This window comes from Heloderma suspectum, chromosome 5 (genome assembly GCF_057233095.1).
Source record: "Heloderma suspectum isolate Gila_16-S chromosome 5, 16-S_ref, whole genome shotgun sequence".
Taxonomy (NCBI): domain Eukaryota; kingdom Metazoa; phylum Chordata; class Lepidosauria; order Squamata; family Helodermatidae; genus Heloderma; species Heloderma suspectum.
In genome coordinates, this window is record NC_139462.1 from 91,140,467 (window position 1) to 91,167,893 (window position 27,427).

General features: G+C 40.8%; 1 protein-coding gene across 2 annotated transcripts in view; it reads left to right on the forward strand.

The window, feature by feature from the left end:
* The window catches only part of MTUS1 (microtubule associated scaffold protein 1), a 140,814-nt gene extending 113,588 nt beyond the window's left edge, over positions 1-27,226 (forward strand). For both annotated transcript variants that reach the window (XM_084856662.1, XM_084856663.1), the window contains 8 exons: positions 3,124-3,190; positions 14,017-14,231; positions 15,177-15,282; positions 15,694-15,767; positions 16,189-16,284; positions 18,979-19,095; positions 22,739-22,836; positions 25,004-27,226. In XM_084856662.1, coding sequence (XP_084712788.1) covers positions 3,124-3,190; positions 14,017-14,231; positions 15,177-15,282; positions 15,694-15,767; positions 16,189-16,284; positions 18,979-19,095; positions 22,739-22,836; positions 25,004-25,220 — 990 coding nt within the window. In that variant the 3' untranslated portion in view covers positions 25,221-27,226. The remainder of the gene's footprint in view (positions 1-3,123; positions 3,191-14,016; positions 14,232-15,176; positions 15,283-15,693; positions 15,768-16,188; positions 16,285-18,978; positions 19,096-22,738; positions 22,837-25,003) is intronic.
* Positions 27,227-27,427: the final 201 nt, after the last annotated feature.

The window sequence follows — 27,427 nt, forward strand, 5'->3', positions numbered from 1 at the left end:
CCTTCTTATGGTTCTTAAAGCAGGGTTCCCTAACCTGGTGCCCTCCAGAAGTTTTGGTCTACGTTGCCCAGCATTCCTGACCATGCTGCCTGAGGCTGGTGGGAGCTGAAGTCCAAAATAATTGGAGGTCACCAGGTTGGGTGGAAGGCTGCCCTAAAGCAACAAAGTGACTTTAGATCTGTAAAGAACACTAAAAAAATAAGTATTGCTTATTTTTCCATTTTCCCCCCAGAAAAACACACACACATTTTTTCTGGAAATTTTACAACGCTAGCTAACACAGTTCCTTGAATGTGCTTAAGCAGTTTTTTTGATCTTGCCTTTTGAACAAGTGTAAAGCTTCCACAATTCTTTGTGTGACATGCTATATTCATAGGGCCTTCTTCACACTGCTTGCTTGCTTTCTTCACCATCGTGTCCCTGTTTACATCTAACGAATGTTTGCTGTGTGCTTGATGTTTGCTGAATTTGACTGATTACATGACCCACCCCGGCTGCTAATTGACTTTTTCATTAAACATTTTTAGTCAATTTTTCTCTCTAGTTCAATCTCACAAGATGTTGATTCACTGCAGGATATTACCACCTCAAATTTAGTATATCCAACTTGTTGACCTTCTGAATAGTAGGCCATTCATTTTAACAGTAGTGCATTCTTACCAACCTAATGGGTGGTTCCCTATTGCCCCCAGATCTCTTACAAACAATATCTGAATTGTTGCTATTATCCAGTCAGTAGGAGCGGCTGGCCACTAATCAGGTTATCAGATAAGTGGATTTTTCTTATTGTGAGTTTTAAACCAATTTGCAATTGGAATGAATGTCTTGGAAATAACAAATGTATTCTCAAGGTGGGGCTTTTTCTCTTGTCTGTCTGCATGGCAGTTCTTGTTCTTTGAATTCAGCTACCGTAGTTCCTTGTGTACTTGTTACTTGTTAAGTACTTATGCTACTGATTAATAAAGAAACACTATTTCTGAAATTTATGGATTTCAGCTAGTCATGTTGGTCCATTAGGGGAAAAAATCCAAAATTATAATATTTGTGACACTTTAATTTGGTCTGTATGAAGTTGGGAGCAAGATTTGAGTTTCCCAGAACTATTCAGGCGGGATTTCAAGCAAAACAGAAGGGGGGGGTGTGAGAGAGAGAGAGAGAGTCCCATGAACTTTATAGGGTTTTAAAATCATTCTATTTTTGAATATTTTAGCTTTCACCAAAAATAGCCAAAGTAGTACACGAGAAGCCCCAACAATACTAAGTAAATACAAAGCTGGATTTGGTTCTGGGCTTCAGCCTTCTGGGAAGGACTAAAGGGGTAGACCTGGGCCAGTCACTAATTGTCTGCAAGATAGGAACAAAAGTGAGTAATCTGAATCATAGGGTGCCTGGTAGGGCATCCACAAAACTGTTGCTAAAATATTCATGCCTACATAGCTGCACTTGCTCACATTCATCTCTTGTTTCTGACGCATCCATCTCTCCACCCCCACTGCCTGAATCTAGATTGTAAGCTCCTTGGAACAGGGATCTGTCTCCTTTGCTTGTCGTCATGTAAAGCCCAGCATTTACATGACGACAAACACTGATGGAGCTGCGTAACAAATAATATTATAGTAATATTGGCAAGGCCTCTTTCTTTGCTCTCCTCCTTTCAATTCATGACACTTTTTTTTCTGTTATAAATTAAGAGTGAAAGCCTAGACTAACTAATTCAGAAAAGCTAAAAATAAGATCGATTATCCATAGAGGTGGTCAGGATGTTTTCTCTCCTCTCTTCTCTCCCGCCACCTCCCCTCCACTGTACCAGCTGATATTTGAGTAAGTGGCAATCGATCTTTGTAATGTCTGGTTCTCATTTTTCAAAAATGAAAGGGCTATGGCTTTAAGTAATCACTGGCTGCTTGTGCCAAGTGCAGACGCTGCAGTGTCTGCTTCTGTTGGGGGAGAGACCAGTAGAAGAAGTACGGTAGCTGCAAAGCATGATGAAGGAGGGCTGAGGCAGTGTCCAATGGAGTGCTACCTAGCAGTGAGTTAAATGTGGCCCGACCAGTTTGGTTTGTGGTAGTGCCTGCCACCTGTACACTCCTGCTGTGTGTATGCAGGGGGCAGAAAAGAAGCTGGGGGCAGAAGCTGTGTACGATGGGCTGCTCTAGCAGCAGAATGTGCCTGTATTCCCAGTGTGCTGCAAAAAAGGTAATTAGTATTTGTTCTGTAGTGCTCTTCTGGAATAATGTCAAGGGGTTTTAAGCAGGGGTTTGCTGCAAGCAAGGTGAATATCAGTCCAGCAGCAAGCAACTGGATCTTGTGATCTCTGCAGTGTTAAGCTCTCCACAGCAGTGGCTGCATCTAGGAGGCAAAGAGTGCACTGAAACACTCACACATGATAGATTTATGTGGGTGTTGCTTGATTCTTGTTTAGTTAAACTCTTTGCTGGGCTGTCTTGGAACTTGTTTAATACTGCGTTTGTTAAGTGGGAGTGGATAGAAAACATGTCTCTTTTGTGAAGTGTAAATTTCAGGATGGTTTTGTGCTAACAACAAAAGTGTTCACACACACAGAACCCCCTATAAATTGGTTTTTTGTCTGAAACCTTGATACACAGAGCAACTTGCACCCTCGATTGCCTTTTGGATTTTGCAGCGGGGCTTTATCCGTGTAGAAGACTAAACATTCAGTGCCTACGCTCATGTTTACCTTTGTTACAAAGTACGTTACACGCAATGTTTATCTCTGCCTGATGTCCTCAAAAGTTATGGGTAAGAGGCATGCATCATGGATCCTAGAAAGTTAGTTGAATACTAGTTATACACTGTTTAAGGATTAAAGTCCCCCAACTTAACCTGCAGAATAAGGTTTTATTAATGTGAACGTAAAGGTTTCATGGATTTTAGTTAACCAATGGCAAGATTCTTATTTAAACATGCCCGTTTCCTTCACTCAGGCCATCTGTGTTTTCCTAATGTTACAAAACTGTTATCCTGGATGATTCATATCTCGGCTTCTCTTTCCTGTCGCTTGTCATTCTACAGATAGCATGCAAGCTAATTATTGGAAGGTGTCATGTTTTCTGCTTGGAGCGTTCCCTAACCTTGTGTGTCTGTGTGCTGTTTTTTCCATAGAGGGAGGAAATACTGAAGCAGCGTAAAGAATTATCGCTAGAACTTCTCAATCTTCGTGGAGAGTTGGGTAAGAACATGCAAATTTGTGTTGTCCTTCATTTAAAAATAAAAATGCAGCTGCAAAACTGAGTTAAGACATAGGTCATAGTATTGAACCAGCACAATCTAACCCCCTAACTGCATTCTGTTCAAACGTTTATGCTCTGCATTTCTCTGGAGTCTTGGCTACATGACCCTGGGTTCATTTGAATTCCTGGCACCAACTTGACTAAGTTATCCAGGGCTGCCTCTGGAAACATGTATCTGATGGTCAAAACATTTCACTTGTGTGTGTGTGTGTGTGTGTGTCTTTTCAGCATGCATTTGTTCTTGTTTGCTTAAATGGTTTTGCAGACATTTGTTTCACATTTTTCCAGTAAGTGAAGCAACTGTAAAATATGCTATATTTTATTCATCATGGTGTGTCATGCTGGGCCTTGGTAGACAACAGACTAAAATGAATAAGAAAAAAATGTCACTTAGAGTAAACAGATTAAATGTTTCAAGGCAGCAGTATAGCAGATTACTGTAATGCTTAAAATGGTTTGAAATTAGGCATGACTTAAATTTGCCAGATGAAGGTTTGTCTCTTAAAAGGATCTTTGGGGCACAATCCTATCTGGATGCCCTTCAGCCTCTGAACTTGGAAGCTGATGGGCATCCTATGCAGAGCAGCAGGAGTGCAGAGGTGATCTTCGCTTCCACACTCCTCCTGCTCTGCATTTCAGTTAGGCAGGCATTTTCGTCTGTCTAGCTGAGGCGTTGGGAAGGGAAGGAGGCTGGGGAGGCCGGAGGATTCCTTGTAAGCCAGCCACCCCAGTCCCCTCCCTTCCCATGGGAATACCCCTTTCTGAAGTCGCCTTTGTGACCTCAGAGAGGGAGCCAGTGCAGTTCTCTCTGTGCCGAGGGGGAGGGGAACTCAGGCTCCTGAGTCCAAGGTCAGAGTGCTGTCTCCGACTTCGTATCCAAGGATCCAAGAATCCAAAGTACCCTATGGCCTGCCAGATGCTGTTTAGGGGCCACAGGATTGCTCTCTTAGATTGTTTAAATCGGGAACTGGTTTTGATACAGTGATTAAGAGAATGAGGTGTGTGCAATTTCACATCTTGCCTCTGGCCACAACTCACTGGGTGGCCTTAGGCAAGCTACTGACACTTAGCTTCAGCTTCCTCTATAATATGGAGATAAGACTGGCCTACCTTACACAATCAATGAGATAATAGCCTGTTCCGCATGTAATGGCAAATCGTAGCTTAATCATGCACCCTTTTTACTTCTCATTCCCACTTTTAACCAACAACCTATTATTGGCCAGTTATAAATGTGACATGTGAACCCAGAGCGGTGAGCTGTTTAGGGGCTAAACAGCCCAATGGTTAACCCATGGTTTGTTGTTGGATTAACTGCCGGGTTGTTTGGCCCCTAAACAACCCAGCCCCCAGGTTTGCACGTCGTGCTCAACAACCTACGAACCGGCCAATCATTGATTAAAATGATGGTTGTTGATTAAAAGTGGAAGTGAGGAGCACGTGGGAGGCAGTGCGCTTGCTCACTCTTGCTCGTGCATGGAAAATTGTGCAAACTGGGTCATAGTATGTGAAGCACTTAAGCAAACTGCTATATAAATTCTTTGAATCTGGGCCTGATAAGTGTGGTTGGAGTACACCCTTCATATTCTTTTCAGATGTACTTAAAGCCTTTTTTATTAATAGATTAACTATCACGTTTTTAAAGCAGGGTAATGTTTTAAACAGCAGTTTCAAAAGAGACCGTTGTGTGTTGTGTATTCCAGTTAGAGTTGTCTATTTAGGTTTCAGGTTGTATTTGTAAACACAGCTTCAGTCACATGTGACTGTAATATATTCAGGACTAGTCTCAATTATTGTCTCGTGGCTTGCTATTAGAAGCTTACAATAGGTTAAGTAAAGGACCTTTTTCTGTTTTGGGTCATAAATGTCTTTGAAAGTCTTCTATGTAAATCGTATGCATAAATACAATTTCTTAAAGTGATTATTTTTCAAATGGTGGTTGTTCTGCTATCATACACAAGGAAGAATATCTCACACACACGGAATAATGTTGTGTAAGCAGAAGATAATGCATAAAAATGCTACTGATCTTCTCAGTCTTAGAGGGCTTTCTTTCTTCTCCCTTCCCCTGCCCATTTTTAATATGAAGGTTTTATATTCATTTATATTCATTTTAATATGAATATTTTTAATATGAAGGTGCTAGAAAATTGTACTGAACATTTAACAGTTTTGATAACAAGTCTTGATTAAGCATTATGTAGAGAGGGCAAATTGCCTTCCATTTTTGAGAGAAGTGATGCCAGGAGACTTGGGGATGCATGAGGAACAGCAGGAGTAGAGAACATGTTTTTTCATTAAACAAATAAACTATAAAGGGGCCATGTTTATGGACACATGATAGCTCACTGTTTCATCCTGTTTTGTCATCCAAGTTTTTGAAATGAGAGGTCCATCTTTTGGACTTGCAAAAACAACACTCTTACATGGCCTTGAGTGAAAGTGAGCTCTTTGTATGAGCACAGAGAGTGCTAGTGCAAAGCTGATTAGTTAGGCTGCTTTGAGGTTGTTAGTTCTAAATGGATAAGCCTAGAAAGGAAAAGTGACTTGCATTTTTCATACCCAGTTTATGTTCTAAGGTCTGAAGTTGGATTTCTGATTTGTGAATCTCACCCATCCTAAGGTTACCTAGTACTGACTAACTTTGGGAAACACCCATGAATTCCATTGCAGACTTTGCAAGATATGCTTATTTGTGATCTTCATATCTTGTAACATTGGCACTAGTTCTCATATGCATTGTTTCCTAGTTTCAGATGGTGGCAAATGGTCACTTCATTTATGTTCTTGAGCTCTGATGTACCTTTTAAAATATTTAGGAGTTCCTAGTTTTTGTTTTGTTGTTTATGTGAAAGAGTATTGGACAAAATAAAATTGCAAGTGTCAGTAGATCCCACATTTGAGCAATCATTTTAAGTAGATATTCCCAAATAAATCGTTGTCTTGTTAAAAAAAAAAAACAAAAACAACCCTGGGAAACAGTGGATTGCCCTGAAAGTTTAAGTTTTCAGTTGTAGGGTTGTGAAGTATTAACCTACTTTGCATACCAATTTGTATGGTTGGTGCTGGAACCACTGCTGCTGCTTTGTCATGGCTCTGTTGATATACAGTGTGTGGTGGGGAAAAGTGGCCAGAGGTGTCTGGGGGGGGATTGCAGGGCCTGGTTGCACAGGCATCCTGAAATCTGTTGGTGCTTAGCAATTAGCCCCTTGTGGACTGACATGCATAAAGCTGAAGTCTGCTCCTAAGATTTGGATATATTTTTCCAGCTTGGACTTCTACAACTGTAGCAAGTCAAAGGGTTTTTCTGGCTCTTAGTTTGTCTTAGAGACAGAACATCACATCATTCATTATTCTCTCTGCCACGCACATGCACAGACACGCACACATGCAATGTTGGTACCAAGGAAAGTGCTATTTGTTGTTGAATACAAAGCTTGAAGTCCCCATGGAAAAGAAATGAAAAGGATCTGTTCCAAATCTGGGATATGTTAACCAGTGTACCTACTTATCATTATGCCATTCGTGACATATCCCGCTATGGCATGGGTGGGGAACCTATGGCCCACCAGACTCTTTAGACACCAAGTCCCATTAGCCCCAGCCAGCATGGCCAGTGGGCAGGGATGATGGGACTTGTACTCCAACAACATCTGGAGGTCCTCCCTTGTCCTATGGCATGACGAAGAAAAAGAACCTCAAGTTGGAGAGAAGAATAAGTTTTGTTTTTACTGGCTCCTGCTGAATTCCATGGAATAAAAAGCGCTACAGTTGGCGTGTCTGAGGAGGGGGACAAAATTGGCCCCTCAGACTGAGGTTTACAAGGGCAGGAGACAGATCAAGCCTCTAATACTCAATGGTGGTGTTGAGGACATCCTTTTAATTTCTCCTAGATTAGTGAATGTTGTTTACACATGTGGTGTGGAAAAGTAAAATCCTACACTTGAAGATGCTGTTTCAGTGGATGTAAAACCTGACCTCCTTCATTGTCAGTAACCCAGCCACTTCCATTGGACTGTGTACCTATGTGCAGTCCACTTCCGGTGTCTCTGCAATAATTATCCAGTCACAATAATAGGTATTTTACCCCGTCACCATAATGGGTATTTTAACAATTGACATAGAAGCATCCTGCATGTTTCCTTATGGCAACACCTTCATTATCTGCCTCAATTCAGTCTTTAGCTACACCTGCTATGGAATAATCGATGTGGGAGATGCACTCATTTCATTTTATACCATGTGTCTTCTTGAGTCGTCTATCCTGTAGTGAAACCTGCTGTACATTCAGCAGTCCCATTTAGGGCTTTACCTGAGCAAGATGGTCAGACATCTGTGCATGATGCTGAAGTAGTTCTTTGCCACAGTCAGAGGGGCTTACTGAAAGTATCTGTGGCTCTTCACGCTTTTGAAAGTAGTTCTTATCAAAATGGATCTCCTGACTTGCATTGAAGGTTATCTGGGGATATGTAGTACATCTGGTATTTGACAAGACTTTCTGATTAGTTGTAAAGGGTTGCTGTTAGAGCTGCAGAAACCAAAAGCCTGTGGAAGTTAAAAGGGAAAAAAAGACAAATCAGACTGTGGTGATAAAAAGGGAGATTGGACACATTTATGCAGTCATCATTATTAATACCTGGCCCTTTTCCTAGTAAGTATAAAAGATTTTCCTTATGGTACCTTGCTGGTCTGCAAAGGGGGTCCTTGAGCATCTATGGATCGTTTATTTTATCTTAAGTGAAGGGAAGCTGAAGATTAGCTTAATTCTTTCTTTTTTCTTTTTTAAAGAAAACAATTTCCAGTTTCAACGTTTGTAAAGTATATTGGCTTATTGGGTTCTCTTAATGGTGCTTATGCTGTCTCTGGAGGGAGATGAGAAAAGACATTTCTGTGGTGGCATAGCACTGTGATTATGAGCGTTATATAGATTTCTTAAGAGTAGCAGAAAGTATTAAAGGAAGCACCAGTATTAAAGGAAGCACCGGCACATTTTGCCTCTTCCTCTTTAGAAACCTGGGGGTTTGTTTTGTTTTAAATGGTTTTTGCAAAGAAGTATCAACTGATTTTTGTCCTACTGGATTCATTATAATCATTATAATCAGGTTGCAAAGAGTCATTTTTGCTTGATTGAATTATGGGCACAATGAACACAAGGGTTTCCTTTTTCCTTTTGAGGTTCATGCCTTTCAAGATGTCTAAAGGCAGAGAGAGGAGGAGAGAGAGAAAGTTGTTTCTGTGATAATAGCCACCAAGTGAAGGGATGGCTCATAATACAAAATAACGGCACAAGCCATAATTCGTTGTTACCTGCCTTCTCTTGGCAATTCAATCCCATTGGGTTCTGGAAGAATAACAGACTACCCAACCTTTTCAAGCGGGCTGTATGTAGTGGCTTCCACTCTGTTTATGTTCCTCAACTTCCTCTCCACTGTGAAACTACCCTCTCATCTTAGCATTGTGGCTACTTGTCTCTCTGGCTGCTTCAGTACTTAGAATCTTATTCATTCTCACAGACTCTGTTGCCACACTTGATACTATGACCTCCTGAATATCTTTTTCTACCATTCCGTAAATCTACATATTTAGGGTAGCAGCACTTTCATTGAATTGGTTTCCAGTTCCTTGATAATTATACACTTGAGACATATTAGGATTTATTGCCGCTGTGTCAGTAAATATTTCCTTTCCTGTTGGAGGTTTTGTTTTTTATAGAGTTGTGCTATAGTTATATTAATAATGGTAAATAAAACTTCCGTGTCTGTAAGCACAGAAGCATATTCCATGGCTGCTACTTGAATGTCACCATCCCCGCTTCAAGCTTTATTCAGGTGTGAAGAGCAGGTGTCCCACACCTTGCTTCACCAGGTCAAGTGTCCCTGTCTCTCTGGCAAGCAGCAGACAGCTCCCCCTCCCCAAATCTCCCATTCAGTTTGGAAAAGCTGAGGAACAGCAGGAGTCTTTCAAGCATCAGATGAGAGTCCTGTTATCTTTCTCCATTCTCCTCTGCAAATGCAAGAAGGACCGCCTCCCCTTTCCCAAGCGCTCTTTCTGTACCAGAGGATTCAGTGGAGGGAGTTGCTAATACTAATGACTGGTTAGTATGCCAAGCCAACATTTTCTGGATCCCTGATGAAGTGGCAACAGAACTCCCCAAATCTCAATATTCAGGCCCATATTCAGGCTGGCTTGTTCCTTGCTGGAGTGCTGCCCTCTGAGATAAACTTTGTGTCCCAGATTTTTATGTTTTATGTAAAAAAAAAAAAAAGTTCCTCTTTCATACTACTCTGTTAATCATTATGTCTTATGCCTGTGTACCCCAAAATGGTTAAGGTATTTCATGTCTATTCCATCTCTTTTTGAGGAAGATTTTTACTTATGTCCCATTTCAGATATTTTTAGTAGTCAAGATGCTTTGAACTAAAAGGTACCTATTTCAGGCTTCTAGGTCATGTTGGAAGTACCATTTCAATTGTGATACTCCCATCAGTGAGCCAGTGACAGTGGGTGGTCGAAGTGTCCCTATATATGTCATAACATCAACTCTCTGCCTACTTCCTTCAGTTCTTTAAACAATAGTAACTGTCACCTCCACTCACTTTCCCTCAAGGTGCAGAACTATAAAATATGCATACGTTCAGCAATATTAGCTGATCTGTTATAGAAGTTCTCTCTATTCAAGTAGAAAGAATATGCAGTAATTTAAATCCAGAAACTTTCTTCCGAAAATAGATTATGAAATCTGATAGCTTATACTTGTTAAGAACAGTTAAACATTTTGCTCTTGTGTTTCCTTTAAGGTATTGTCACCTGAAAAAGTTGAAGCGGTTTAAGATAAAATCGCATTCAATCAGCCAGCTTTCTCCTTTGTTGACCTTTGAGGATAGAACATTTTATTTATAAATCAAAGCATTTATAGATCACCTTCTGGCCCTAAAAAGCTCCTCCCGCCACCACCCCACAGTGTTTTTACAAACAAGAATTGAAATGCAACTAAAAGTAGAATAAAAAAATACCTTAACCAGCCACCTAAAAGGCATCAATGAAGGGGCCAAACTAACCTTCCTTGGGAGGGACTTTGGGGAGCCAAAACTGAAAAGGCCCCGTCTCGTGTCCCTGCCAACCACATACTGGTTGGTATGGCAGTGGCTCACAAATCAAGCCTCTGAAGATGAATGCAATTGACATCCCAAACTTGACAGAGTCCTGCTTAGACTGAAAGAGTGAAGTACCTCCTGAACCTAAGGAAGACTTCTAGAAGGTAGTGAGAGTAAGCGAGATGACTGTAAAGAGGACTCCAGTTGGATGCTATCCCTTGTAATGAGCTGTTTCTGAGATGCACTCAACAACAGTTCACAGGACAGAGCTTACAAACTGCAAAGGCTGGAATAAATGTAAAAATAGACTTTTCACATAACTGTTGGTTTTTATTTACTCAGTGTATTTACTGGATATCACTTAAACTGAATAAGAAAAGGGCTTAGCACAAAGAGTACCTAGGTTTGATTGCATGATTTGTAACTGCAGTGTAAGCAGAGTAAGGGGTGGCATCCACTCTGGACCTTATTTCTGTATTGATTTTTTAAATAAACTTATACTGTCCTTTAACAAAAATTATCAGACTGGTTTACATCATAAAAAAATGAAAACAAAATGTGTTAAAATAGCAAGGGAATGTAGCATAAAAACAGGATACTAAAATTTCATCAGAAGTTAAAAGCCTGGAAAAACAGAAAGGCATTTGCTTGGTACAAAAAAGACCATGTGAATACTAGGCAACTCTCTCAAGAAAGAATTCTGTAGATGGGGCAGCGCTGCAGAGATCACACTTTCTCTTGTTGCTACCTGTGTTACCTGATTTGGTGGAACATCTTGAGAATGGTCTCTGCAGCAAGTTGCTACTGCTGCAGAGTCCTCTGTCCCTTACTTGTGTGTGTTAGGAAATACCCCCTCAGAGCTCCATTCCTGGCCTAGCTCCATGACAAGTGAAAGTACACAAATCTGGCAAAATGCCAGTTCATAAGATGTCTGAAACAGGTATGCAGGCCACATGTTCCTCAAGGTCTTCTTGCAGACTTTGGCATTCTGTAGTCACTCTCCAGTCAAGGAAGAATGAGAGAAAAGCACCCTTTCATCTTAGTAGTCATGTTTTGTTCTATGATGATCTGACATTACCTCATTGGGAGCTTGAATCATTTCTCTCTTGTATTACAGTAATATAAGATAATATTTCAGAACATAGGCCTTTAACACTTAGGCTTGGATCCAATGTTGCGTGAGCAGAAGTCCGCTCGCACAACGGCACTTCCCCATCCTCCCTCATGCACCCAGAGCAGATTTGGGGGGCACAACGGGGCAGCAGTGGAGAGGGGAAATCTGTTCTGCCAGTGGTTTCCCTTGTGCTGGTGGAGGATACCATTGGATCCATCCGTCTGAATTTTAAGTCCAAATTGCTTGCTCTTACTCATATTAAATTTCAAAAGGATAAAAATTAAGCCTACGAACTCCAGGCAAGATCTAGTTAAGATTTTGTTCTTCATTAGGATAATTTATTTATTTAAAAATATTTTAAGCTACATTTGAGAACAAAGTCTTCAACAAATATAAACCATGAAATTCAGTAACATACACTGCATTAAAATCAAATTTACAAACTCAAAATGTTCAAAATAAACAACACTTTAATTCTGCGAGCACAAAATAATTTTCACAAACCACAGCAACAAGTCAGGAGCGTATCTGGTAAAACCAGTTAAGCCATTCGAAATAAATTAATCTTCAAAGCTTTTTTGAATGCCAAGACTGATGGAGCCAACAACACTTGGGTGGGAGTTCCACAGATTAGGGGCCTGTGCTAAAATGTCTCTGTCCGCACTTGTCGCCAGTCTAACTGAACTTAGAGGCAGGCCAACAAGCAGGGCCTCTGATGCCAATCTTGGGGCCTGGTCAGGTTCGTACTGGTGCAGGCAGTCCTTCAAATAGCTTGGTCCCAAACCATTTAGGGCTTTAAAGGTCAAAAACAGCACTTTTAAAATTGGGCCCAAAAATGCACTGGTAACCAGAATCCATATAGGTGTAATATGTTCTGACATCCTGAATCCCAGTAAGCATCTGAGTAGCTGCATTCAGTACCTAGTGATGCTTCCAAGTCTTCTTCAAAGATAACTCCATGTAGAATGCATTACAATAGTCTAGCCTTGATTTAACTGAGACTAGGGGTACTTTGAGATGAGGCTTTTATTCTGCAATTGCCCTGTCTCAAACACAGAATTGTACAGGGCTGAATCCAGACAATGTTGTCAACCATTAGTAACCTTCCCATGTTTTCCCACCACTTCTTCTATCTTTTTTCTTACCAGAAAAAAAAAAACATTAAGGAGGAAAAGCTGAAATAGGTGTACGATGCCTTTTGATTTGTAACACTCGGAGCCTTCCATTTGGAAGGCTTAGGTCCACTCTAGATAGGGATGCAGCTGGCATAAGCTGCAAAAAAGCTGTAAAAGGTGATCCTAGTCACTCCCCCCGCTTGTGCTTCCACAGACAGTGCCAAGTCCACAAGAACCCCTCAAGCTGCGAATTTGGGCTTTTAGGGGGCAGTGCAGCCCCATCCTAATGGGTGTACTCTCCACCTACCTCTGTCCTATCTTGATTAAGCTTCAGCTTGCTTGCCCTCATTTGTCCTAAAACTTCCTCCAGAGACATGTTCAGGAGTTCCACAGCCTCCCCAAGGTTTGTAGGTGGAAAGCTGAGGAAGAGGCCAGAGCTTCTGGTGACTTCCCCAGGCAGTTTCATGTAGATGTTAAATAGCATGTGGAACAAGATGCCAAAAGCCACAGGGCAAAAGTCCCCCAACACTACCTTCTGAGACTGGCTCTCCAGGAAAGACTGAAACCACTGCAATGCCGTGCCTCCTAAGCCCAAGCCAGGCAGCCCAGAAGGATACCATCACCCATGATATTGAAAGTCACAGAGAGATCAAGAAGAACCAATAGTGTAAGGACCATAGCTCAGTGGCAGAGCACATGCTTTGTGGGCAGAAGGTCCCAGGTTCAATTCACAACAGCTCCAGGTAGGGCTGGAAAGATACCAGTCTGAAACCCTGGAGAGCCGCTGCCAGTCAGTGTGAACATCACTGAGCTAGATGGACCTAGTATAAAGCAGCTTTCTATGTAATGTTCGTAATAGTCTTCTGTACAGTTTAGTTTTACATAAGACTTCTGGAACTTCAAATGAGAATTTGCAAAAGGCTTGCTTCCTGAAAACTCTGTTAGAGAAACCTGTTGTCTTATTAAGCGCTTTTAGAAGCAGGACTTAAATGAAATATTATATGGATAGAGTGTTTCTGTAAAAACATAGGAAGCTGCCTTATTCCAGATCAGACTGTTTGTCTGTCTAGCCCAGTAATGTCTGCTCTGATTGGCAGGAGCTCTCCAAGGCCTCTGAGGTCTTTCCCACCACCTGCAACCTGATTCTTTTAACTGGAGATATTTGGAATTGAATCTGGGACTTGGTGTGCTTTACCGCTGAGGTATGGTCCCTTCCCGAAAGATATTGAGAGAAGCCTCCTTCTCCCCACTGGCAGCAGTTCCACAGGGCCATGGACCAGTGACCAAAGGATTAGAAAGAAGGAAGCGACTGCCCACATGCCACTGAGGGCGTTATATTTCTTACTTGTGCCTCTTCTCTAGAAGAAATACCATAACTGTTGAAAGATGTGTTTGTAAAACTCTTTGTTTTGAAAAAGGGTATTTTTATCTCTCTCCCCCAGTTACTAGTTCTGCAGCCTGTGAGAAATTGGAGAAAGACAGAAATGAACTACAAGCAGCTTATGAAGGGTTTGTACAGAAGCTGAACCAGCAGCACCAAAGTGATTTATCTGAACTGGAAGAGAGGCTGAAGCAGTTCTACACAGCAGAATGTGAAAAACTACAGAGCATTTGCATTGAAGAAGCTGAAAAATATAAAGCACAGCTCCAGGAGCAAGTAAGTGGAGTTGCACTGGGATTCATGTTTTGAATTTCTTGAGCACAATCTCCTTTGCAGTGTTCATTTGTTCCAAAGTCGCTTAAGGAGGAGGCATCCCCTTGTGTATGAAACACTTTCACTTCGGAGAATGTTACTTTATTTTGCACTTTGCAACTATGGGAAACGCCTGTTGATACCTTTGCTCCTTTTAATGGCAGTGTGCTTCCACCTTGCCACTGACATGACTTCAGTGAAACTGGAGTCTGTTCAATTTCAAGAAACAAAGTTTTGAAGTTCCTCATATTTCTGTCAATGAGGAGTCAGATTATCTGTTAGCTTAACTGCTAGTTAAGCAAGGTAAGGTTCATCCAGACACTTTGGGTGCTATCCATAATAAATAATGGTATCTGAATTCCATTATGTTTTTTGTAGCCGGCATTGGAGGCAATGCAGATTCATATCTTCTTGAAGAGCCCTTGCTGAAGTGCCCTGGCAGATGCTTCTTGTGTGGGGGGGAGGGGAGCTCCATTGTGCACATGGGATTCCTCCATGCTCCCTCTTTCCAGTGCAACTTAGTTGCTTACATTACCTGATCCTGTGGGGTTGGGTAAAGCTTCGCAGGATCATGCTGAATGCATTAGAGGGCCTGTCGGGCTCTCTTACTGGAGCTGCTTGTTTAGCTTCTGGTGTAAACTGATCAGCAAAATATTACCCTGCAAACTGTATGTATCTTGGGGACCATTTTGCTGCAGTATCCAAGAAATAGGGACCTTAGCAGCTGGATTCCTGTAATCCAGGGCTCTTAGCAGTTTGTTACTTGTGATACCCTAACATTGGTTTACTTGCTGCTTGCTTTGAATGACTGTTTCTTCTGGGATGCTTTTATACAAAGTGAAAAAGAAAAGCTTATTTCTCATCCTAAGTGAGAACTTGTTTCCTGTTTTGAAAAATGTTACTTACTAGGTTGACAACTTGAATATTACACACGAAAATTTTAACCTAGAACTTGAAACCAGTCATACAGAAAAGATAGATGAGCTGAAGAAAGAGTATGAATCATCCTTTTCAGGTAAATTGTATAATTTATTTGCCTTCATTGTACTTAATGTGTTCATTACTGACGGAGAGTTTTAAAATAGGAAATGTTTCTCTGTCATGCTTTAAATATATCTAAAGCAGCCTTCCCCAACCTGGTTCCCTCTAGAAATGTTGGACTGCAATTGCCATAATTCCCAGTCAGTATAGCCATTGGCAATGCTTCTGGGAGTGATAGGATTTGCAGTCCAATACATCTAGAAGGCACCAGGTTGGAGAAGGCTGATCTGAGGTTATTTATCATCCTGGCCATTTGACGAGATTGTTAGTCACTTACCAAATTGTGTTTTCCCTACCAAGATAACAATAAACAACTTGTAATTGCAATGCACTGAATGTTAGGCAAGCACACACGTGCAATGTTAAAACTCTCAACATTTTTCAGAACTCAAGAAAACCCATGAATCAGAAAGGAAGACATTTGAAGAATCTTTCCAGGAGAAACAAGAAGAACTAGAGGTCTGCAATTTCTCTTACTTCAAGTACAGGCAACTATGAAATAAATCACTGGACTGTATGCTACCACAACTTCAAAATCTTTACCTGTATCTTGTGTTTGTAAGACACACTGGACACATACCCTAACCTTCAGTATGCTGTAAGAAACCATAGAACTGCTTGGTAGCCATAGCATAAGCAATGTAACTGTTATTGCTTTATTAAATGTATGTTACTTGCTCAGATCAGTTTCCTGGCCAGAGTTACCCGCCCTGGAGCATTCATTCTCTAAACCTTGTATTAAGGACCACTTCAATGCCTCATTCCCCATATCAGTTCTTTCTGACTTATGCCCACTCAGCCTAGCTCAATAGTATTTCCTAAAATGTCTCCTGATGTTAGAGGCTCAGGGCTTACATTTGGCTATTTTTTTATCTTTCAGAGAAAAATTGGTGAATTACAGAATGAAAATGATTCTTTGAATGAAAAGCTTAAGTTGGAAGAGCAAAAACGAATAGCCAAAGAAAAAGCAAATCTTGTACGTATTGACTTGAACTTATACCTAGGTGTACACCTGGACAACATCTGGATAAATCTAGGGCCTTTAGTTGGGATCATTCAACTTTTGAAATTCTATGACACTGGGTTTGTCTGAACTAACATTTACATTTTTTGTTAAAAAGGGCATGTGTGTTGTAAAGTGTTCAAGTAAGAACAAAAACAGACCTTAATGTAGTGGCATAGCCAACTGATCAATCATGCACATTTTCTACACCATGTGTGGACTTATACGGAGTGATCATTTTCAGATATGGATGTATATGATGCTCAAGTGTGCATGCACAGCCAATTGAAATAATGTTTCTATTTAGGCATGCTACAGTGACTCATATAAGAATTATATACTTTTTCATAAAAGAACCACATTTACACCATTGTAAACTAATTTAGTGCTTTTATGAAAAAAAAACATACTTATCATATGACTCACTATATGTTATACTGTGTTCAGTTGGCTGCCATGTGCACATGCCCCAATATCAGAAAATGATCACTGTGTATTAATTCACAAATGGTGTGAATTTGGTGCCTTTACAAACAAAAGTGCAGGATTGTTTTATGAATCAGTGTTTTATATATCATGTGCAATCGGCTGCATGGTGCTAGCACATGAAATAATACATGTCTCCATATCTGGAAATGATCTCCACAACCAGTGTAAATTTGGTGCTTTTCTGGAAAAGGGCACAATTTCTGCGAAAAAATGAATTATGCTGCTGGACTGTCTTGCTTGTTGACTTACCTGAAGCGGCTTGAGCAGCAGCCTCCTACACGTAATGACAAAGCAGTCAGTCCTGTTCTTAAATTTGTTTAATTGTGGTGTCTTCAAAGTTAAATAACTGGATTACTAGAGAACTTTTTTCTTCAGAGGCAAAGCATGTATCATTTTCTGTCTCAACTCTTATAACTTATTTAATTTTTCACTATTAATAAATTGTTCAAAATATGAATGTCAAGAATGTTATGGCTTCAGAAATTAATAAATTGCTGCTAAAGTTAAGGCACACCTTCAACTTGTAGTTCTTGATCTGGGCTGCATCCTGATGATTGCCATGATTTAATGTTGTGCTTTTTAAGAGAAGGATTAAGGGGAGTGGAAGGAAAGTAAGAATAACAAAGGGAAAGACAAACACATACAGTAAAAGAAGTTTCTCCCACATTGCAAGTTGGGTTTTTAGGTGGATCCCTGGGCTAAAAACACGAAACCTAGTGTAGACTAAACTTTTATCTGGATAGTTCTTAAACAAGTTTTGATTATTTATTTGTTTATAATGACACTTAAACCTAATTGGTAACAATTAGTTACCAAAAAACACATGGGGGTTATGTTTGCATGTATATGTGTGTGTGTGTATTTGGTCAACATTTGCTTTGATTGTTTTCTTGTCTTAAATGTTTTCTTGAATGTTGGCTTCCTGAGTTGGGATATCTGGATAAAGGGATATTATCAGTCTTTAACATTTCTTCCTAGATGATAAATTCCAGACAAATGTGACACATTCCATTGGCTTAGTTCCTGCAGTTTAAGCTGGAAAATATTAAACACCTGTTTCTCTTAAGACATTTGTCAGCTTTTAGTTTCAGAACCTTACCTGCTTGTGAATATGTTGATAAGTGTTCATCTGGGCTTGACTGCTGCTTCCCTCCTTAGTTCTTAAGTTTTGTTTTGTTACCTGTCGTTATTAACAATACACGATACAAGGTAAATCCTGCCTGGGTGGAAGGTGCTGGTGCTACAGGGTGCATACATATTTTAATTCTGTAATGGACTCATTGCCTGTATTAGCAATCCAGTGTCCTTCAGAAAGCCTTCCCATGTTCACCTCAGTGGAAGACAAGGGAGAGGTCTTGGTATGTGAGGGGAAATAGAAGCATGCCTGGGGTTGCCCATTAGTTGACATGAACGGGGAAACAAACCATGTGTTGGATTGGGACGACAGAGACCTTTTAAAGGAAAATGCCTGTTGTTGTCTTGGATGTCATTTCAACTTGACTAGATTTAATTTATGCTACCATTTGAGCCAAAATGGGTAGAAGAAAATCCTATTTCTTATTTTTGGGAATATCCATTTTTCAGTAGTGCTGTCTGGGATCTCTTAATATCAATTTGTTTGATCAGTATTTATTGTAAACTAAAAACAGTTTTTGCTTTTATCCCTAGTTAATAATATTGAAGTCATCTGTGTTTGTTCAAGAGCATATAATATAAAACAATTCTGAATAGATTCAACAGACATTGTGTATGTTCTCTCACCTCAAGATAACTTCCTGTGATTTCACAGTAGAAGCCCACATAAAACATTTATTGCTATGTCGATTTTCCCTTAGGTTGTCCTAGTAGTTCTATTGCTGCCTTTAAAAGGGCAGCAATAGAATCACTTTATAAAATTGTTTACACCAAAAAAACAATTTTAACAAGAGCAGCCTTCATTTTGAACTAGGCTATAGACAGCATCACTTGTAGCCTTTGCAAAGAGAGTGTTCACTTATTCTTCCATATATGTATCTGTGGGTGTGAAGTTTTAGATGTACTGTGTGTGTGTTCTACCCACCCACAAGGTTGGCCAAGCAAAAATACAGTCAGTATTTTACAAACCTAATTTAAAACATGTTTGCTACTCATGGCATTGTTGAGGGGCCTCCCTAAACTTTTCTGCTTGTAATTTTTCAGAAAAACCCTCAGATTATGTATCTGGAACAAGAACTGGAAAGTTTGAAAGCAGTGTTGGAGATCAAGAATGAGAAACTACATGAGCAAGATATCAAACTGTTGAAGATGGAAAAACTGGTGAGCTTTCCAAAATCTGGATTTGTATTGATAATGCAGAAATAGGCACTGCAGGCAGTTGAACTACTAAGAAATAAAATTGAAAAGGGGCACCAAAATCTTTTCTTCACTTTGGAGCTAACGCATACTCATTGGCCTTTACCTAAATTCAGAAAGCAAAGTTAATTAGCCATGAACTTACTGTGTGCCCTTAGGGGAGTCATTATTCTCTCTGCTTCAGCCTCCCCACTTGAATTATGAAGATGACTTTACAGAGCTGTTGTTAGGATTACAAATAGGGGAATAGAGATGTGAAGCCCTTGGAACATTTAGAATGTGCAATATTGGTTATTATGTATTACCCTTCATGCGACCCCTAGAAAATGATAACTACATCGTATAACAATTCCACTGTATTTGATGCGGAAGGAAAATTACATCCTGCATTAGTATGTTGACTTTTAAGGACCAAAAATGTTCGACTCCAGAGCTGTTCATCTCGTGGTCAAATACACTTTCATTCCATACCCTAGAACACCTAAATTAGAGTTATGGTCTATAAAGAAGAACATGAGTGAAACCTGTGCATTCCCCCCTTCCTGTAGCTTAGTGGTAGAGCGCATGCTTTGCATGCAGAAGGTCCCAAGTTCAGTCTCCAGGTAGGGCTGGAAAAATGTCTGCCTGAAACCGTGGAGAGCTGCTGCCAGTCGGTGTCGACAATACTGGGCTAGATGAACCAACAGTCTGACTCAGTATAAGGCAGTTTCCTATGTTCCACTAAGGCTTGGAGCCTGGCTTGTCTAGCTGCCTGGGGGACCTGGTCATGCATCCTCCAGGAGAGTCCTACTGTATTTCTTTAACATTGGATCAGTGATGGCTAAATGGACCAATGGTCTGACCTCAGCTTCCTATGTTGTAAGCAGGTGATAATAATGGTGTCCTAATTTCTCAGTCTATTGAGAAGTAGACCCTAATTTTTTGAGTACACTTTGATGACTTGAACTATCAAAATCACACAAAATATGCATGGATTCTGTACTGTTCAGATATACTGTGTAGATAAATCAAGAGCTATACCAGTCGATCAAGTTGTGAAGTTTTCAAATACGGCAGAGTAATATAAGCCAGGCTCTGTGTGTCTGAGATCCCTGCTTGTCCCTGCCGGATCCAGTTCCTTCTGCTTCATGCCGCTTCCTCTGGACAGGAATGTGTGTTACTGGATATTTCCACATCTAGCATGGAGCCTTACTTGGAGCCTTCGGAAGTAATTGATACAGATTCGCTTCATGATGGAAATCTTAGCTTTAAAAGGTAGACAAAACACTGTGGAAAGATCCCAGGCAGTTTCTAACATGAAATGGGAGTTGGAGTAGCCTCCGGGATGCACAAAGGAGTACTTTCTTTGAATCTTGGAAATTTCAAATGTGTTGATTGATGACCAAGGACTATGTCACTTAACTTCTATGTAGGCAGTGGGCACAGGTTGCCCTATGAAGTTCAATGAATGAAAGAGAGACAAAACACTTTGGTCTGTGTTTTGCACATATTTTTTGCCATGGCAAAGTGCTCGCACGTATTGACAACATGTGAGATAATGGATAGAAAATCTGGTTTTATGTGAAGCAACATTGGAGGGATTCTTTTATTTAAAAGGCCACTTATGGTACACCACCTGAATCCTATACTTAAATTGTAGGTAACGCATGAGGATGTTTTATGCAGACTTATTTCCCTGCATATATAGATGTAGCATTCAGATCTTTTAAGGTTCTACTGGAGTCATCCAAATGCAGAACAGAACAAGCAACACTCTGAACAGTGAGTCCAGAGAGAGAATGCTTGTTCAGGAAATTCTAGGGCAGGGGTGGGCAACTTTGGGGGCTCGTGGGACTGAATTCCCGCTGAACCTCAGTCCCACTGAAATCTGGCAGGGCAGCAAAAAGTGGCAAGTTCACTTTAAAACAAGGAGCATTCACTTGTTTGGAAGCAAAATCATGCTCCCAGGAGGCTTCCAGGAACGCTGTTCTGCTTCCAAAAAAGGCACATGCTCCCTGTACACCTTGTTTTAAAGCAAAATTGTCACTTCTTCTTGTTCCTTTTGCTTTACAGAAAGGAGAAGTCAACAGGGTGTGGTGCCCAACTGACAGCAGGAGGGAGGGACAAGCGTTGTGATAATTGGGATCACTGAGGTCTCAAGCATTCCTCTGACATGATGTGTTGTTCTCAGAACAGATGTGTTTGGGCTCTAGTCTCCAGAGTTCACAGAGGTATTGACACTATATCCTGGGAAGAGAGAGTTGGGTCTTAAGAGCATGTGTTACTCATCGATAATTTTTTTTTTAATTTAAGAGGTTGTTATATTTCTCTTAGGGTGCAATCCTATCTTGATAGTCAACAACCTCTGAAGTTGGAGGTTGCCGAGTATCCAATGCAGGGTGATCCTCTCCTCCATGCTCTGGCTGCCCTGCATTTTCTCTAGACAGGTGATGTCACCTGTCTAGGCGCAGCTTTGGGGAGGGAAGGAGGCTGGGACATGCATAGGAAGCTGTGTAAAGCAGCTTCTGCAGTTTCCTCCCCTCCCCTGGGACTGCCCCCTTTTTGCCATCTCCATTTCCAACGTGGAGACATAGCTGGCACAGAGAGAACCACGCCCAGCTATGAGGGGACTGGGAGCGTGGTTTCTGGGCTCTGAGGTCAGATCCCAGAAATTGAAATACCTTATGTCCCCAAGACACTGTCTAGGGGACATAGGATTGTGCCCTCAGTCATTGATTTAATCAGGGAGGCAGAAACATAAGCTTAAACAAAGGGAACTAAAAGCCACCAATCAGTCTTCCTTTTTTTCCAGAATATCTGAGACCTTATCAATTTATCAAGCCAGGGTAGATCTGTGTGGGGTTAGAGGATTTTGCAAGTTTTTACTGGGCCTAGAGAAATTAAGTTTGGGCTCTGGAGTTATGTTGGATACATAACAAATAGCATGCTTATTTTTCCTGGTACCCCAGTTCTGCATTTCCTCCCCACACACACCCTCAGATGTATGTGTAGATAGATCTTAATCATATTAGTGATCAACTCTGCCAACTCAGTACTCAGTACTCAGTATTGCTTTCAGTACTTGTCTGAATTAGCTCTGACCTTACTTATATTTATACTCCATTATTCTTCCAGAGATCTCTGGGTGGCAAACATGGGGATTCTTTCCATTTCATTTTTACAACGGTCCTGTTTAGCCAGTGAGAGCCCAGGGTCATCCTGTGAACGTTATGGCTGAATGAAAATTTAAACCTAGATTATCTCAGTCCAAGTCTGTTCCTGATTCAGTACAGTCCATGGCTCACAGTTAAACTTATTGCAGTTCTACAGTCTGTGGGTGTTCTACAATCTAAGCCAGAAATATTTATAGTAGGGTAATCACACTGTGGGCAGTAATGAAAAAGTGACATGTATGAGGGTGCTTGCTTCTTAGGTGTGATACTTCATCAAACTCTTGTAGCACCTTAAAGACGTAAAACAATTTGCGGACTATAGCCCTCTTCATCGGACACGACCATCAAACACAGCTCCATTTTATTAAGTTATTCTGGGAGCCCTGGACTCTGAATTACATGATGACCTGACTTCATATAAAATCATCCTTTTTTTATTGTACATTTTATCCAAGGTGGAGAACAACACTACCTTAATGGAGAAAATGAGAAAACTTCAGCAGGAGAATGAAGAATTAAAAGCCCGGATGGACAAACATATGGAGCTTTCCAGGTACTTTAAATCATTCCTTTTAGGGTGCAATCTATGGCCACTAGACAGCAGCTAGACAGCCATAGGATTGGTCAGTTCCCGGTGAACTGCCTCCCCGCCCCCTCGTAGGTGACATGGAGCGACTCTAGGCTCATAATAGCAGCATTGAGCTGGGCAAAAGGGACCGTTCCTGGAGGAGGGGAGGGGCGGGAATTGCGGAAGCCTCTTTACGAGGCTTCCTATGCACTGTCTGTCCCCCGCCCCGAACCGCTCCAGCTAGACCGCCAAAATTGGTCATCTAACCAGGAATGTAGGGCAGCTGGAGCATGGAGGAGAAGATCCCCTCCACACTCCGCCCACCCTGCATTGGATAGGCGGTCACCTCTGAGTTTGGAGGTGGCCGCCTATCTGCAGAGGGTTGCTCCCTTAGTTGGTCCGTTCCTTAACAGCTGCAATACTTCTATGGAAGGGGGGATTTAGACAGGTCAAATGAAAAAGAATGTTACAAGCTACCCTGAGCCTAATGTAATAGTGCTAGGCTTAAGCTAAAATAAATAAGAGCATGGCTTACACCCTGCTTCAGTGTAGAGTTGCCCTATTGCAACTTTCTCCATTTGCTGAACTCCAGATGTCTTGGACTACAGCACTCATCATCCCAAGCCAGGATGGCCATGGTAAGATGGTCAGTCCTTTGTGATAACTTTTTCAGATTTTTTAAAAACGTGCTTACAGTTATATGCCCTTTTCCCTTTCCCTGCTGCTATCTTTTGTGCCTGGAAGAAGTTAATTCCTTGGGTTCATTCCCTCCCTGCAGCAGGAAGTACAGAGCCTTCTGTATCCCTGCTGCTACATCCTATGTAGGGATGTACAGATTTTGTAAAATCCATTCCATCTACGTCTCATGAATTGTCAGGTGCCTTTTGTTCCATCGTGCACTCATTGAGAGAATCAGATTTTTCCAATGCCCCGAACTTGCGCAAATGTGCATTTGTGCAAATTCGTACTTGCGAGAATGTACGAATCCCCCCAAATGCAGATTTTCATGCTTTAGTCTATGGGGGAAATGTGCATTTTCAACCAGCGGTTTTTATTTTACGTATTTTTCTACAACTCCATCTGGGTAACATTCCAGAAAGTTAAAAAAAAACTGTCTGCAAGTCCACAGAAACCGTGTGTCTTGGGAAAGCCAGTCCATTACAGAATCTGCAGCTTGGATTCATAGACATCTGAAGTCATTTGATTCTGTTGCAGATTTCTCTGACATCCCTAATCCTGTGGGGATGTAGGAAAATGGCTTGGCTTTGCACATTATAGTCTTAAAGCAGAGCTGGGGAAGCTCAGACCTGGGGGCAAAATCCAGCCCTCTGGGGTTCCCCAGATGGCCACACACCCTCCTCTGGTCTCATCCCATTTCCCCAATGACCAATTGTTTGGTGGTTTCCCAGCTTTTGTGCAGTTCTTTTTCTCCATTCTAAAAGGTTGAATGCCTCTCTTAAGGCTTAGTTTTTGACAGTAAGAGCTTGACGCTACAATATTATGGCACTTTCTATATTTTTGTCCCCACTCCTTTTGCCTCTGCCTGACCCACCACTGGAATGCAGCCCCGAGAGCTTCTCCAAAATTAAATTCAGCCCTCAGTCTGAAAATAGTTCCCCACCCCTGTCCATTTTAAGCCAAGAAGATAGAGAAGTGAATACTGCACAGTTTGCTAGTCCAATCCTTGACTGAGGCAAATTACTTGGACCATAAGTAGCTGAGTGGCAAGTAACAATATGTTCACATTATCATTTCCCTCCAGTAGTACTTTGGTATTGGCAGGACAGAAGCCAAAACAGGGCCACTGAGAAACAGTCATGAGATGTCAGCATGCTCTAATGAACTTTGAGGTATGCAGAAATACAAAACATTATTTGAATCCACCCAGTCCAGGGAGGATTGAGCATGCTTGGTGGCCTCTATGAGTTACAGCATATAGCACATCGGTTGGAGAAGAAAACCAGGGAGGAGGTTGCAAACTGGTCTGTTTGGTGAGCCCCTAATATCCTGGACAAAGGCATGGCTAGCTAAAACCTTGAACAGGAGTACTTCTGTTAGGGGGTGAAGATGCACTGCAACATTTTGTTGCACGTCCCACTTGAAACTTACTCATTCCAAACTGTAAGAGTGTGCTTTCCTTTTCTCTCAACAGGCAACTTTCCACTGAGCAGGCAGTTTTACAAGAGTCTCTAGAGAAAGAATCAAAGGTAAATAAACGCCTGTCAATGGAAAACGAAGAACTTCTGTGGAAGCTACACAATGGAGACCTGTGCAGTCCAAAAAAACTATCCCCTAGTACTCCACCAATGCCTTTTCAGTCACCAAGGAATTCCAGCTCCTTCTCCAGCCCAACTGTCTCTCCTAGATGACACCACTGTGTGGACAGACTCTCTGTACAGGCATTTCATTCATGCTCTGCAGAACGAAAAACACGGACCGAGGGAGCAAACAGCTGTACTAGCTGCATGTGACTGACATGTAACTGGAAAACTACTGTTGTGAGAAATAACTATAACATACTGAAAGTTCAGGAGTAGGATTCAAAATAGCACTCCTCCAAAAAGACTTCAGTAATAACTTCTCTGAACGTTGTTGCACAAAGCACTTAAAAGAGCAAGAAAAGTCTTGTTCGTTTTTGCCTTTTTCACCCAACTCTAGGGAAAGAAATGCTCAGGGGCTTATAAATAAAAGATCTCAACCTTTAATACGTTCCTTATTATAGACACCTTCTTGTGACTCTGGGTGTGACGTGAATGAATTGGATGTAGCACACGCAGTGTGTCTCTGATGCCACCCCCTTGTATATTATAAAGGACAAAAGCTGAAGAATATAGTGACATGTACTTCATGAATAAAATATTGTCATTATGCATGTTTTATCAAAGATTTCCCCCTACACTGGGACTAAGGAAAAGCTGACACTTGTGCTATATGTTCTTCCTTATCTCTCTTCTTCAGTTTAGTAAAAGGATAAAAGGAGATGCTATTTCTGTTTGATTTTGTCACTGTTTGCCTACATCATAGTTGAATTTATATGATCATCTCTTAAAACATAATATATTGTTCAAAGTATTTTTAGGCGTCCCCACTTATTAGTTCTCCCCCCCCCCCCAGCTACAGGCCTCTCCCCTCCTTTTTTAAAAAAAAAATCTGGTAGAAAATTCAGACATGCAGCCTCTTCCAATGTCAACAGCTGTAGAAGGCATCTGCAGAAACAAAAGGGATGATTTTACCCAAGATTGCAGGTTTTCAAAGCAAAAGAAAAACATGTAGATACTATTATTCTAAAAGAGCAAGAGGTTGTGTAAATCTGCCGATTGCTTCCCCCCCTTCCTTGCATTGTGAAGAACAAACATTCTGAACTGATAACTCATCAATGTGCACTTTAACCAGTAAATGCTATAAGGAGAAATCCATATGTAGTTTGTAACTAACAGATTTATCCACTCTTTCCAATTGGCTACAGGACTGCATCCTCAGTTTCATTACGCTGGAGGCTTTCTCTTACTTCCTTGAATCAGCGAAACAAAATGTGATTGTTTTGCTGAATTGATATGTAGAAGATGTTCATGTCATAGATAATATTTAATACTGCATTACAATTTTAAAGATGACATAGTGCATGTTTGCTCTTGTTAATGACCTATTCAACATTTATGTTTGAGATTAGGTATGTCTTGTAAGTACAAATGCACTCTTTATTATGGTTAAATATTGTCTCTGCTTTCCGATATAGATGGAACTGATAAGTGCTATGGCTTGGTGTGCAGTCATCACTACTACATCCCATAATGCACTGGTACTACCTTTGCTGTAGAATAGTCAACTTGTTAGGCAAAGGGTGATGAAATCATGCGGTTATTTTTGCAGCAAAGATCTTGAGAGTCATCAGCTACTGTTGTCCCTTCCAAAAAACTGAAAGGGGAGTCTTGGCAAAAACGGGAAACAAAATGTAAACTTGGGAAACAAAATGTCATGCCAAACATTTTTTGACTAGGATGCAAAAATGTTGGCTCTGAAGGAGGAAGGTTTTAGTTCTGTAATTATGGAAGTATATTATACTCTGTAATATCAAAAATTTAAGGCTGAAAATTCAAGGCTGAAATATTTTAATTTTACATTGTATGAAGTGTGCCTCCCCGTGGAACATTTTACTTGCCCTTACCCATTTATGGCAGTGTACACGCCACTGTAGCTAGAGATGTCAGCACTTCTAATAAGCTGTTGTCCAGAGATTGATTTATATAACCATGAAAATCCGCTTTAGGCTGAAACTTGGCTTAAAAGTATGTCTTGGAGCAATTTATTTCTTTGGCATATTTGATGATATGTACTGAGTGTTGAAAATTTAAATAAATTTTTTTTTTACTGGTTTAAGACTCTTGCTTGGATAAGTATAAAATAAAACATGGAAGCAATAGTAGTGTAACTGCTAAAGGGTAGTTTTTTCATTCTATATAAGAAGCACGGTGTCCAATGTCTGAGCCATTCATACAGAAGTGGTTTCTGTTCAGGTTGAGCTTACACTTGAAATTTCTGACATCAAAACAGTAATTATAAGATTTCATAAAGCTAT